Source organism: Zingiber officinale, chromosome 1A, assembly GCF_018446385.1.
Source record: "Zingiber officinale cultivar Zhangliang chromosome 1A, Zo_v1.1, whole genome shotgun sequence".
NCBI classification, from domain to species: domain Eukaryota; kingdom Viridiplantae; phylum Streptophyta; class Magnoliopsida; order Zingiberales; family Zingiberaceae; genus Zingiber; species Zingiber officinale.
Genome location: NC_055987.1, coordinates 113,484,019 through 113,499,285, shown reverse-complemented (window position 1 = coordinate 113,499,285; position 15,267 = coordinate 113,484,019). Strand labels below are relative to the sequence as shown.

The following is a 15,267-nucleotide window of genomic DNA, read 5'->3' as shown; positions in this document are numbered from 1 at the left end:
TGCGATAGAACGGTTGCAATTATCACTGTCAGAGCAAAGTTCTGACGTTCCTCAATTGGATTAATGCTAACTGGTAGAGGCTTGAAGTTTCAAACAACCCCAAGTGCCAGTCATCAATTTTAGTTTTCTTTAGATTATACTTGAGAATTAGAGAATTAGTTCCTTGTGCAACCAAGCAAATTTGACGAAAGGAGCAAATCTCGTCGGCTATTAGAACTGTTTGGGTGAAATATTGAAACAGCTGTAGCCGATTTTCAAAGACAAATGCAGGATGAAATGGTAACAATGCAAAACTGAAACCTGAGAGAAGGCTTTTGTCAACTAAAAAGAATAACGACTTTGCGATTAGATATTGCTAATTGTAATATATACAATAATAATAACAACTAAACATTATCCCATCTAATAGGATCGGTTATATGGATCCTTTACTAATTGTAAGATATATAAAAAATCTAAAAACACATAACTTGATTCAATTGAATCAACACAAATTATATCTGTCGAAGGTTCAAATTGTGACTAAAAAAGCCAATGTAACACCAAATTGTCAGATGTGTGAACTACTTCAAATATAAATTCTTGGCATCAGCTGCACTATTTAACAGGATGTCAATCATTTTATGCCATCGAGCAGTCACTTCATTTCTTTGGTATGCCACTGGTATGCTTTGGCTATCGCTTGATTTCAATTCCAACACTTGAAGGGTTCCACAAATTACAGGGTTAAGATTCTTCTGGTGCTGGAAGAGAAAAATTGTGGTACTTATTTGATTTCACATAACACCGGAAATTCTGGTACTTCCTTGATTTCACATAACACCAGACAAACCTATCCTGCATAATTACCAATGAGGATTTATATAATTGATAGCAGCTTCAAGGGAAGACAATAGACTGCATAGCCCAATCTAAACATCATTGGAAAAGTTTCAGGAATGATAGACAATGACACTCTAAGTACACACTTGATATTTATATTGATCACGTCTAATTTTTTTTAAAAATAACTATATCAGACACTTGAATCTGCATCCATATTGGATACTTGTACCCGAGACCAAGTAAAAAGGTGATATTATCTCACAGATGGGAGTATACAGCAGCCAAATGTAATCCTGTTCGGGCTAAAAATGAATGTTCAGCCTTCAGTTAATATAAATAAGAAGACATTCTGGTTTTTGTCCAACTTCACAGACATAATTTAGTGCCTCAAAATATGAGTTAAACCATGCTGAAATTAGTTTCATGATTTACTTTTTTTTATTTCAATTGCAGATAACTTAACTAAGCATTTCATTTAGGTTGCTCCATCAAATTAATTTGACTGAGGGATATGAAAAACTAATTGGGATGCCCAATCAACACTTTTAAGCAAAAGAATTAATTTGGAAAAAAAAATCTGATCAATTATCTCTCCTCTTCTATTCCCCCTCTCAGATTCTCTAGTCTTGCCTCTTATTCTCTTTCTAACCTTTGGGTAGCCATTCTTGCCAGCAATAACACGTAAATTCCATCAAATGCTGCATCAAAGGTGCAGCAGATTCCATCGTTTTGCTGGCCTAAACACTACTTATTTGCTTGCCTAAACACCTTCACCAACACCCCAATACAACTGTGCTGCTTGTTCTTACAGATCCAACACCATGGCATTCTATGGAGAAGCGCTACCATGTCAATAGACCGTGACTACAGAAGATACCTCATCATTGCTGCCAGCCCAAACAAGGTCATCTAAAAGCTGAGTGCCCAGAATCTTTATTGGTGTGGCGGCAGTGTGGGGGAAGCATTGGCAAGGAGGGAAGATGACAAAGTACAAAAAATGTGTACCTCAATTGACGATGGCACATACAGTTGCATCTGAATCAGCAGTCTTGCATGAGAAAGAAGATATGAGAATAGAAACTTGTGTAATAGACTTGAATCTATATAGCAGTGACACGGAGACCTCTTCTAATGACTTAAAGAATAATCTTAGTGGTCTCAAGCCCAGATACAGAGGAGAGTTTGAGTTAGGTTCACAGTTAACGTAAAGGATAGGCAAATGTAATGTATGGAGGATCCATATAGTTGATTCCATTAAAGGCTTGATTGTTGTTACATCTGGAGCACTAGTTGCTTCTCTTCTCCTAGTTTATAATTGTCTATGATGCAAAATTAATTTTTAAGCGGATTATTATGGAGAAAGCATGAGGGAAAGCTAAGATCTGTCATCTCACAACTGAGAGCGTGAGATCAAGGGCAGAAGACTAATAGTGAGGATCTGCTAATATCCTAACCTCAGGGATGGTGAGTGAATCCAACATCAGGGAAGAGGTTGGTTCAATGCAAGAAAAGATAAATTTTGTGTGCCTCAGGTAAGAGTCTCCTGATTTTGTGAGGAAGAAAATAGATATCAGAAACTTATTGCTTGACAACAAATAACAATAGGAAAGCCTCTTTTTTACACTTATAAATAACTTAATCTCATTAAGTTGTAAGAGCATCCACATTAGTTTCCCTATCACTATATTTAAAATTTAGAGTAAATAACTCACTTTATAAAATTTAGACAATCATTTTTTACTACACACTACATCGACTACCCTAAAAATTTCCATCATCCTTAATTTTTTATTATTTTCTTCTCTTTCTTCTATTTTTTTTATTATTATATTTACGGAATGAATGGAAGGAGAGAGATTGAAAAGAAATATTATTTTATTTGTAGAGTAGAGGTTTTATTCTCTAAATTTAGAGAATCACTATTCATCAACTCTAAATTTAGAAAATGGATAGGGTAGCTGATGCACAAATTTTTTAGTTACCCTATCCAAAATTTAAGGTAAAATCTTTATATAAGGTAGTTGATGTGGATGCTCTAAGTAAAATAGGCTAACTACACTAGAAATAGTAAAAGAAAAAAATAAATTAAATTTCATACGTCGTAAAAGTACAATATCTCCTATACTAACAAAAGGGCCCACATGAAGAACAATATTAGAAGAAAGGAGAGGGAAAAGAGAAAGGGGGGATGAAATCTAGACCACAAAACATTAACTAAATGATATTAACTTGGGATCCTCTTCATCTTTCCAGCCTTGTCAAATTAATTTGACCCAAGTTGATGACTTGATGATTGTGATTTCAATTTTTAAAAAAGCGCATTTACCTAATTGCAACATTGGGTATAGTTCATGAATGATTTAAGATATTAGCCATGACTCAAATAATCAAAACTTAAAATGATAAGTGCAGGAGGAAAGTACCCACGATTTGAGTGCATTACATAAATAATTTATAAATGATGGAAGTATGGTGGGAAAATATTCAGATAACCATTAAATAGCATAAGTGTACTATAGATTGTCATTACCTAGATATTCTGTCTGTATTCTCAGAAGGGACTTATTTCATGAGCCAGTTTCAGTTGCCACTCAGGAACTAACCGTCTTGCTTGAGGGGCTGTTGCATGTTTTGCTAATGCAACTGCATCACCAGCATGAATTACCGAAATAATATCTTCAAGAAGTTCATCTCTACCACCTCTTAGGGGATCCTGTTTGCAGATGATCTGTTGTCAGAGTAAATCAAGAAAGTTTTTAAAAGAAACACAACTATTTGAAGAGGAGGAGATGGACACAGCATAAAAGATCTGTTCTGCCGTTGCAGCAAGAAAGTAGGTGTGCATTAAGAGAGCAATATATGGTGCGACTAACATCTACAATGACCTTCTAGAATGTCACCCTATGCTCGCGCGCACTTGCTTCTCACCTGATACAGAACCCATATTACCCTTTACATTCTTCTTCACCCAGTCAGTTACTCTTTCACTCATTTATTCTGTTTCTAGGTTATTTGGCCTGCCAATTTAAAATAAGGGAACATACAGATGAAGACAAAGAATACAAGAGGTGAATCAGCAAAAATATTTCTCCTTTCTCTCCAAATGATCTCAAATACATGTTAACACACAGCAGTTCATACATCAGTGTCAGGCCACTATTTAGTATTCACTCTAAACTCTATATTGGAATCAAGTTCAAGGCAAGCAATTTTTTAAATATAAATTAGTTCATGCTACAATTATGTTAAATGTAATATTTTGAACAATTTTAAATTAAGCCAAGCTCATAATGTATCTTACTCCAACATGCTAAAGCAAAGAATCAAGTTGGCTCTGCCTGTTGTGATTATTCAACTTAACTCTGGATTTGTGGGTTTTTAATGTGCTTTTCTTATCCAACAAGAAAAATCAGTTGTGTGCCTATTTTTACCAGAGATGAGAAGATTTTGGCAGCTTTTCAACACAAAAAATCAGCAATTTGCAGCTCCTTTCTCACTTTTGGTTCTGTCCAAAAATGGAGGGAAATGATGGAGGCCTTAAAAAGCGGTTAAAAAACTGGTTTAGCCCAGCATATCTTACGAATAACAAAATCAAAGTGGGAAGCACTGTGAATTTGTCTACTTGAGGGGAAAGGAGCCAAATGACGGCAATGAATGGGAAGGCAACAAAGTTGCCTTGTCCACTTCAGTTGATGAAGAAAAAGTAAGGGGAAAGAATGGAGCAATTCAGAGCTCCTTTTCCAACTTCTGATTCTATCCAAAATTGGACAGAAGAGGATGGAAGCATTGGAAAGTGGTAAAAAGACTGGTTTAGCTCAGCATGTCTTAGGAACAACAAAACTAAAGGGCCTATTGTTATTTTCTCTCATCCCTCTTTTCGTCTCTTTTCAAGTAGACAAAACAAAAGAACCCCTCTCCTCTCCTTTCTGTCTCCTCTTTGTTTTTCCCTAGCTGAATAGTGCAAAGAAGGCATATAAAAGAGACAAAAGATTGAGAGAGTTAAAAATAGATGGATGGATCAAGAAAGGAGGAATAACGACAAATGGTTAAAAGTAAAAACTAAAAACTAAAAACAAGGCGCAAATTAGTTTCATTTGGAAACCTATTATTTTGGTGGCCAATTAAACTGGTTTAAGCCAGTTAGTGTGCCATATATATACCAGTTTTTAGCACCATGATGGATTATATGCCATAAAGATATCTTTTGATTCTTCAGTAAATAAAAGAACACAAGAAAATAAACAAAGGATATCAGCTTAAACTGGGGGAAAATGATAAAATAAGTCAATTGTTCAAATGCTCAAATTACCTGCAAAAACAAATCAGTGTGCGTCTTGCCTTCATACAAGACTAATCTAGCTTGAGCTCCAGCACTCTTAAGAGCATTAGCGAAGTCTTCACTGCAAAATTAGGTAGGTTGCCCACAAAAGGCCAAACCAAAAATTTGAATCAAATAATTGGAGTATTAATATAAAACAGTGAGAAGAACAAAAGAGGCAAAAACAAATATTTTAGCAAACAGGTAAAAGAAAGGTAGGAAAAACAGCTAATCATCTTTATCTTTTTATATATAATATAGTTAACAAAATGTCACTGCATCCTATAGTAATGATTTCATAATTAACCTTCATATTATAGCCAATTTGTTTCAACTGATTACTGCAATTGGTAAAGCTAACGGAAAATAGTCATCTGAACATGGCGCTTAAAATCTCAAGATTAAATGGTGATGCTGTTCTAGTGACAGATCTGAATTTAAGGTTAATTATAACTATTGCCAGAGTCATTATATGGAGTTTTCAAGTCCAAGGAATTAGATTAAAGCAAAATGCACATACCAAATTTGTCTCAGAGATCAGAAGTGATAAATAAAATAAGGCATGGCGATATGAATAAGTTCTAGCTTCTAAGAGCAAGTTATTTCAACTTCCAACAAATATGTTTTTTAATAGAGTATAACTGTTGAATTTAGATTAATGGAACAGAATTCAATTTCTGAGTTTGAAAATTTGAGTTTCATTCATCTATTCTTATAATGACAGTATGCAGACAAATATAGAAAATTGCTGAGATCAACAATGCACTATGTTTGAATACTAATTTGATTGTCAAGAATGAACATATAGAAACCTGAACAAATAACTTCATAAGCATAAAATTTAAACAAGTATGATGGTAGGAAATAAGGTATATACGATACAAACATGCTAAAGCAAGTCCTAATTATTTTACATAACTTTCATATTTTCAAGTTCTTAAGAAATTTCAGAAACTGTTGTTCAATAAAGAGTATATTTTTCATTGTAATGTTTTAAAATCCCCTATAAGTTTGTCATGACTAACCTTGCAATAGAAGGTATCGAATAGTCGCCTGTTCCATGGAAAAGAATAATCTGCGGGAGATAAGAAATAGCCGGCTCAACACTCTTGTCCCGTGCAGTTAACTCTGGAGAAAATAGCCGCAACGATTCTTCCCCTTCCATTATGCTGTCATAGGATTTCAAAGTTGTGGCATTGATATACGAGAGTGCTATTAAGTAGAAAATAGAAAATAGAGTAAAATAACACAGCAGTGCCAACCATGCAAATGACAGAAGCATTACCTGAGAAAGATTCTGCGATACAGGCCACGATTATGGAAGTGATCGACCAACTTGAGCAAGTTGTATCTGTTGAAATTCAAGAACATCTAAGAATTTCTATTTTGTTATAAACTGAGTACAAGAAAAAGTAAATACTAAACAGGACATGGTGGCAAAAGGCGAATGCGCTCGCCCCCAGCGCCCCCGCCAACCCGTCCAGGGCCAACACGGAGGAGGTAAATCACGGGCGACTACTAGCCTTTGGAATAGTGACTAGCACATAAGGGAGGCATTTATCTCGGCTTTGCCGAGATTCGAACCCCGGACCTCATGATAGCAACACCTCATGCGCTAGCCACTAGACCCATCCGAGGGGACCAAATACTAAATAGGACATGCTCTATACAATCATAATGCAACAGTAAAAAAATAGCTCTGATTTGGAACAGTAAACTGAATTAATCAAACTAAGAATAACATGACATAAGACACCAATGGAACTTAGAAGAACTCAAGTATTACCCCCCAGACAAACCAAAGTAGGTCTTTATTTGGGATAGACTCCAAGTTGTCTTTTCTCCTTTCGATTGTTTCACTGCCTGATCCAGAAGCACACATGCAGCTATATGTGCACCAGCTGATTGGCCCATTAGATGGATCCTGCATATTAAATAATTTATAAGGTAACATATGTGAGACATTTGGAATGCTGATATTACCCAGCATGCACAAAACTATGGCCATTACACAATTTTTCTTTTGCCATTACATAAACTTTGTTGTGCCATAGTTCCATCTATTACTTTATTAGGTACCTTTACTAGTCAATCTGCTTAGATTGACACTATGACAATGAATACATCAGCTGCCATTGAATATGAGTAATTATGTTACTCAGATTTGGACTTGAGTACCAGTATGCCAAGGAAAGAATGAGGATCTTAGAACTAAATGTTCTTATATAGGGGATGGGCTTCTACTCCTTGAATAAACAAGAATAGACTCAAGTCTCAAGGAATGTGTTGAGAAGCTAATAAAAGAAAATATTTCCATACAAATATATGATTCAATGAATATCTAACCCGTCAACAATATTATCAAATCCTAAGTGCACCACCTTTAACAATCACATCATCCTATGATTGGAGAAGGCTCAAGCTCCTTTTATGTATACCCTAATAAGCATAACACCACCAAATTAGAGATCAATTAGAAGTTCCAATAACACATTTTAGATTGGAAGAAACTTATTTGATGGTCAATCATATCCAAGCACATTCCTATATTGGTTAATTGATATAGAAAATTATTTTTACTGGTACGACATCATCAACCACCACACACAAGCATTATTTGCCAAGATAATTAAAATCACTACAAAACTTAAACAAAATGCTCAAATCAAATTAGAATAAATAGAAGCATCAATCAAACATTAGAGAGAAATGAGGCATAACAGAGAAAAGTATACTTCATACACTGTCAGTGTAGTGGAATACAAAAGGCAATATAAAAACTGCATAGGCTTTCTAACATTAGTGAAGAACCTTGATCTACCATAAATTGATTCATTAATGAACTTAGGCAGTCTCTTTGGAGACATCCAATAAAATTAACGAACTTAGCCAAGAATTTAGGAGAGAGATCAAACTATTTTCCCTGACATAAGGTTTTAGAGAGTGAGCATTACTTTCAGCATGAAATTCCACAAATCGAAGACATAAATTGAAGATGAAAAAAAAGTAGAAGATCCAATAGTTTCACAGATTTTAGTGTAACAAGATAATCTCCAAACCCCACTACTATACCACATTAGTACTCTCTATCCCACATTTCACCGCCCAAACACACACACACAAAACAAAAAAACAATGTCAAGCACCAAAAGCTGATACTTACACACTGAGTGGGATACAGACTTCCCCATGAACACATCTAAAAAATTGTAGAAAATGAGAAAATGAGATTCATACATCTAAATCACTATACTTTTGTTGGATACTTTTACTCAAGTTCTAGTAACATAGCTACTATGCTATACATGTCCAAGCCCACATTAAATCAAAATTAGCAACTACATCCAAAAGTTAATCTAGATGTCTTTATTAGTTTAATTTGCAGTGAAAGTTGTTTAGAAGCATATATGTATAGTGATCAATAATTATACCTGTTAGGATCACCTCCATAGCTAGCAACATTGTTGCATATATATGATATCCCCTGGGAAGCATCTTTTATCATATCACTTATTGTCCCTTGAGGAAAGTTTCTGCAAAAGAGAAAAATTCCAAACAAGATCAAGTTGTGTATCTAATTAAAAATAATAAGTTCCATTTGTATGTGTCTCCGCATTACCTGTAATCTATGCAGGCAACTATGACATCTCTTTCTGCTAAACGTTTCCCTAGAAGAGCACCCCATGCTTTATAGCTGGAAAAAAGAAAGAAAAATAGCTAACTAATAATCATTTAACAGTGTACAGATGTTAAATCATAAGTAACTCAAGCTTTGTCATTCTTTATGATGAACTTAACTCACCCAATGATCCAAGCCCCACCCGTTACAAATGCAACAACTGGCTTAGGTGTACTAGTATCAAGAGGCAAATACAGATCCAAACTGTTTGGAAGAAATGAGTAGAAGAGAGGAATCAATAATAAACAAAATTAAGAAAAGAAAATTCACAGTTTTTGTAAGCCTACCGGTTTCTTGGTTGTTCTCCATAGATTACACTTCTACGTACATGTTTAGAGAAGAAATAGTAATAACCAACTAGAGAAAAAGGACAAATGTTAGTTAAGGCGCTTCCCTCAAGGCCAACTTGATAAATTATATTGATTTGTAAGTTAACACCATAAGCCCTGGTAGCAAAATTAAAATTCTAGTACAAACACAATAGCAAAAAAGTGATCAAAATAAGAAAATCATGTACCAGATGCACTAGGACAAAGTTTAGTAAGAGGTAGCACCTTGTATGAAACCAGGCATAAGTAATACAGCATAAAATCCAAGAGCAAGAAACCTTGAAATCCACCGATAACCAACTCTGCATGAAAGTAAATACTTAGTAATAAGCATTCCACTTGTACTTCTTCTAAACAAGCCTAACCAAAATGAATATGTAACTAAAAAAGAATAAAATTGTCATAAGTATATCCTTTTAGGCAACATAGCCACCCTCCAAACACAAAATTGAGAGCTAATAGGAATAAATATGATTATGGTATGTATAGTTTCTTAAAGGTATTATCTTGGAGTTGTAACCAATTCTTTTTCGCATGAATAAATATGATTTTCGAAAAAAAAATTTGAATATATCTTCTCAAGCACAAAAGGTCGAGTGTTTAACTCCTTCAACAATTTCATGCTAATGTTGAAAGGAAACGAGTACTCCATGAAATGTCTTTGCTCTAACAATAAACAAGAGCACATCTCTCATGGTTTAAGGTGTACCATTCCACACGTGACATGGGCATGAATTATTAGCAACAAAATTGCAACCAATGCTGCCTAAGTAGCTTTGATTTATCAGCTGATGGTTGATGGTGTTCTATGAGATCTCATGGAAAAAGAACCAAGATTTAGTGCTAGAAGATATTAATTATTGTCTCTTGAGCTTTGATGGTTCCTTTAGATGAACTATCTCAATCATGACTTTCTTTCTCTCTTAACTTGTGGAATGTCAATATGTAAGGACTAAGAAATGTTCTCAAATTAGGGAACTCTTACTCATCTTTATGATTATACTACTTCAGGAGACTAAATTGAAATAGTTTTTGGGCTTTTAGATGAAAGAACATAAAAGAGGAAGTGAACATATAACGCATGAAAGAGAAGAAAGGGGATATACTAATGGAATTTAGATGGGTTATCACAATACAACTTGAGGTGCATGGACTCTCAGTTGCACAATTTTGAATTTCATAGGATTGTCATTTTCACAATTTCACCTTTCTTGTGAGTCATACTGTTTTATATAGCTCCATTTTTCCATCACCTTCTCATTAACCATCTGTGACCTTTGGGGGAAAAAAAGGTAGATATTTATTCATTAAATACCAACTGTTATGTACCATTGATGTTTAGGCCCTTGATAGTTCTAGGGAGCTTCAATATTGCACTCTGAGAGTTTCTAGTGGGCAAGAAAAAAATCATGGACTGGTGAGAATAGGTTGGACTTGAAATTATTCAATTAGATCAATGAAATATGACATATTGATGGTCAGTAAGCTTACTAGGACCAATAGATATACAAATTTCAGCTCTTGACAGACAGGATAGTACCCCAAAATATGTGATGGGTTTTTGCTTCATGAAATACCAAGAATGCTATCCTGATACCAAAAGTAAAGGTAGATAAAGTTATTGTCTTGTCTTTCACCGGAGTAAAAAAATTCTTGAGAAATTCTTTTAATCTTTTATAAAGCACCAAAATGTTCTTATATTTTCAGTTCCTATAGCTGTACTTGCTGCTCATGTCTTTTATGAATTTTTAGCTTCGATCATTTTATTTTTATCCATTGAAGGTTACATCATCAAGAACCATTATTTTTATTTCTCTAACTCTCTTTTTATTCTGTCATATGACTCCTCGTGACAAGGGATCAGGCTAATTCCTCTTTTTCTTCTGAAATAATGGAGGAAAACAAATGAGCTATATATTTTGCAGGGTTGAACGGTATTTATATATTTCTTGTAAAGTTCTCCTGACACTTGAGTATGAACTACTCTTTCTTCCCATTGTATATGCTGAAGGAACAATGTAGTAACTGATCATATGGTAATATAAAGGAAGCTTCTTTGAGAAGTTGGCAATTTTCCTGTGGCATTTCTATTTTGATTATCATGTCTCAGTCAACAAGTTCCACAATTTGGAGCGTCAAATTAAAACGTCATTTTTGATACCGTCCATGGTTACCTTCCTAGGATGTTTGGGTACTCTAAAAAACTGACGCCAAACTAGAGTGATTTTATAAATGACATTATAGTGCACTACTAACCTGTGTTGCTCCTCGAGCCATATTGTTCTCCAACAAAACTAATTTTTCAATTATTCTAACCACGAAATCTCACAGTTTCTAACAAATAATTTTGAAACGGTCGGATAAATTAGAGACGTCAAAAAAAAGGGCATATCTTGATGTGCTTGCAGTCAGAAAAAATAAATGCAAGATTTTGAGAAGTCGGAACTGCACAATTATAATCCGAGAATTTCAAGCTAAAAAGAATATCTTTAGTATTTCGACATAAAGGTACCTTCAAAAGGGGAATTGAGACAATAAAAAAAAACTCTTTCATAAATGGCTCCATTGAAAAACAGCTTTCATGAACCTGTGGACGTGCACTATTGTTCGATAGGGTTATTAAAACAAATCAACTGTACCCAATACGCGCAAACGCAGAATTTCAAGTCAAAAAGTCAACATCAAGACTGAAAAGCCACGACGCAACCGAAAGTCCGAAAGAAAGAAGTACTAACTGGAAACCACGAAAGTCGAGCAAACACGATACCAAAATACTAGTAAGAATAGCAAATGGCCAAAACAATAATAATAATAATAATAATAATAATAATAATAATAATAATAATAATAAACAAAGGGCGCGGCGCAGGCATAACCTTTCTAAATGTGAGGATCAAGAACAAGGGCGTACCCGAGATATTGAAGGAGGATAATGGTAAGACGAGTAATGAGGTACGTCTCTGCGGCAGCGTGGCCCATTTCCTGCCGGAAGGATTGGCGGCGAGGTGGGGGCTTGAACGATAGATCACCGCTCCCCCTTCTTCTCAAGCTGCCGGAGGAGCCCCACCAGAGGAACGGCCTCTCCAGATCTGAGTCACCTGCGGCCGACGAGTCTGTTCCTGCACCACTTCCTGCGGTGGCGCGACGCCCGAGATCGGAACCCATCGCTTATTCCAGGAAGAGAGAGAGAAGCGAGTTTTGAAACGAGAGAGATAAACAAAAGAAGGCAGGCGCGATGTTTATGCGGGCGTGCTTTTTTCCTTTTCCTTGTCGTCAGGTATCGTAACTCTTAACCTTTTACACCCTAACGTATAGAATATTTACCTTTCTTCCATATAAATAAAGAAGAGCGAACAGAGAGACCCTCCAATGGAGGACACGTAGGTCACGTTCATTTTAATATTATTTATGGCTTTAACTGTCCGATCATTATTTATGGATCCGGTTGATCCAAATCGATACTCGCATGCGCCCGAATAATTTTTCATCTATAGTTAAAGTCCTCATAGTAAATATCCATAAATTTAACATTCTATAATTATACATTTCATTTAGAGAAATTTTTTTATAAATATATCATTGTTAAAGATTGAATTATAGATTATATCTTATCACGATTTAGAACTAACGATTTGATGATTTTTAAGGATCAATCCTTAATCTCAATCATGATTACAATTTATAGTTCGAAACTACTCAAAATTATTATTATATTTTAAAAATTAAAAAGATATAAATTAATTAATAAAACTTTCTTAATTAACTAATAATTTAGAAATTATTATTATCATATCTAAAAAGAAAATATAAATTAGTTATTAAATACTTAACTAACAATCATAAATGTCATTATAATATAAATCATCCTAACATGATAAATCATATGATAGGAACTATAAGATATTCAAATCTATGTCACATCATTAGTTTTTAACAAATATTTATCCATAAAAATATACTATCTGTATTAAAATTAAAACAAATAAATTAAAAACAATCTATATTAATTTAAAAAAATGAATTGAATCATCGATTCGTTCGGATAGGATAGGCGGTTCTGATTTAATTTAGCCTTGAATCGTAATTGACTGGGGGCCGGATCATTTACGGTTCAAGGTCACGGGTAACCACATACTTGGCCCGTGGATAAATCTACTATGAATACTTGGATGATAACTTAACACCTTTCCACTATACCATGACCCGAGAACCTAGTCTCCCTCATGTTGGTACACTCCGGAAGCTAGAGTGGTTGAATAGCTTGCTCGCTTTGTCAATGATGATCTTTTGAAGTGGAAATACTCGAAGTGAACTCTTCAACACTAACATAAGGATTTACTTGTTATCCACCTCAAGAAAAGATGACTAATCCAAGGATCCATACCCGAGCACATTCTCCACTACGAAAACAACTCCTTCTCGGAATAATCCGGAGGTGGAGAAACCTCGAACAAGCTCACATATAACAAGAAGAAAAGGAGAAGCTAATACAAATAAAATCTTACATGGTTTACAACAATAAAACCTAGCTTGCTCTCTTCTTGTTTGGAAGCGTCTCTTAATGCTTGGAAATGTAATAACACTTTGCTCCAAGAACCTTCAAGAACTAGCGATGAATATTGAAGAATAATCGTGTGAAGAGATGTTGCATTTGAACATCTCTGTTACCTTTATACTTAATGATCTAAGGCTCCTAATCAATTGACTTACTCCTAATCGATTGTCACATCATAGTGGTCCAAACAATCCCAGTGGTCCAAAGTTCGCAACCTATGCAACGGTCATATCTCAATCGATCAGTTGATCAATCCAGATGTCTTCTGTGCTCTGTAGAAGACCTCGGAATTGATTAACCAATTGATTCCGACTGCCTTGCGTCATCACAAGAAAATCAGCTCCAATCGATCGGTTGATTGATTGGAGTAGCCCAATCGATTAACTGATCGATTGAGAAGCTTTCTGTATTCACGCAATTTCCTTTCAATCAATCACCTGATTGATTAAGCTCCTCGCATCAAAAAGCACTACCCAATCAATCTACTGATCGATTGGGCTCTGGCTTAATCGATCACCTGATCGATTGACCAACCCAAACTTGCTCAACTCAAGTCCGGGTTCAATACATCTAACATTCGGTCAATTGTGACTTGTTGGAACTCCTCATTGCCTAGTATCCAGTCAACCTTGATCTACTGGGACTTTGTCATCAAGTGTTTAGTCAATCCTTTAACGCACTTGAACTTTCCTTCTTATGCCAAGTGTCTGGTCAACCTTGACCTACTTGAACTTACCATCTTATGTCAAGTGTCATGTCCTCCATGACCTACTTGGACTTCCAAACATCAAATGTTCAGTCAACCTTGACCCACCTGGATTTCCACATACTTGGCTTCACTCACTGGGGCTTTTCACCACTTAACTTCACTCGTCAGGAGTTCCCTTTGCCTAGCTTCACTCACTAGAGTTTTTCACCTTGCTTCACTCACCAAGACTTTTCTCACTGACTAGTTTCACTCACTAGGGTTTTCTAACTACCTAACTCCACTCACCAGAACTTTTCTCACTGCCTATTTTCATTCACCAGAACTTTCTACACTAAGTGTCCGATCAACATTGACCCACTTGAATTTTCTTCTTTTTCTAATCATTTTGTTGGTCTTACCCTTGCCTAACCTCCAGTTAGGACTTCCCAGTCAAGTATTCGATCAACCTTGACTTACTTGACTCTTGTGCTCAACCTTTGACCGTCAATATTCATATGGAGTATGAACAATTGCACCTGCAATCTCCATACATTGTCAAACATCAAAACTTAAATATCAAGACTCAAACTTGAGTCAACTCAAGCTTAGTCAACCTAATCAATCTTGATTCTGGGGAATTGCATCAACACCTCGAGATGGACAGTTAGCTAGTGCATGGTGGTGTTGCACTATGAGATATGAGGGTCAAATCTAGGCTAGTAGTCTGGTGTCTTCCCTCCCCTATGTATTATTCAATTATCTAAGGCTAGTAGCCACTCGTGATTTTTCTCTTCCATATTAATATGAGGACGAATTAATAAAGATACTAGGACGAACGAATCACCTTCTGTCACTATAAATGCGAGAGTCCAT

At 35.4% G+C, this 15,267-nt stretch overlaps 1 protein-coding gene across 3 annotated transcripts; it reads right to left on the bottom strand.

Annotated features, from left to right (window-relative positions):
• Positions 1-326: 326 nt before the first annotated feature.
• Positions 327-12,403, bottom strand: LOC122028848 (probable isoprenylcysteine alpha-carbonyl methylesterase ICME). Of its 3 annotated transcripts, none has more exons than XM_042587784.1 (12): positions 12,063-12,403; positions 9,377-9,453; positions 9,110-9,179; positions 8,946-9,026; positions 8,763-8,837; positions 8,575-8,676; positions 6,930-7,067; positions 6,429-6,494; positions 6,169-6,312; positions 5,135-5,225; positions 3,356-3,553; positions 327-832 (listed from the first exon to the last, which is right to left on the bottom strand). In XM_042587784.1, exons 1-11 carry the CDS (start codon positions 12,314-12,316, stop codon positions 3,377-3,379), a joined length of 1,275 nt encoding a protein of 424 aa, XP_042443718.1. In that variant the 5' UTR covers positions 12,317-12,403; the 3' UTR covers positions 327-832; positions 3,356-3,376. The 3 variants fall into 3 exon arrangements, with proteins under 3 accessions (XP_042443718.1, XP_042443712.1, XP_042443726.1); XM_042587778.1 differs by having other exon boundaries at positions 329-837; XM_042587792.1 differs by having other exon boundaries at positions 332-837; positions 3,356-3,538; positions 12,063-12,400.
• Between the last annotated feature and the right edge of the window lie 2,864 nt (positions 12,404-15,267).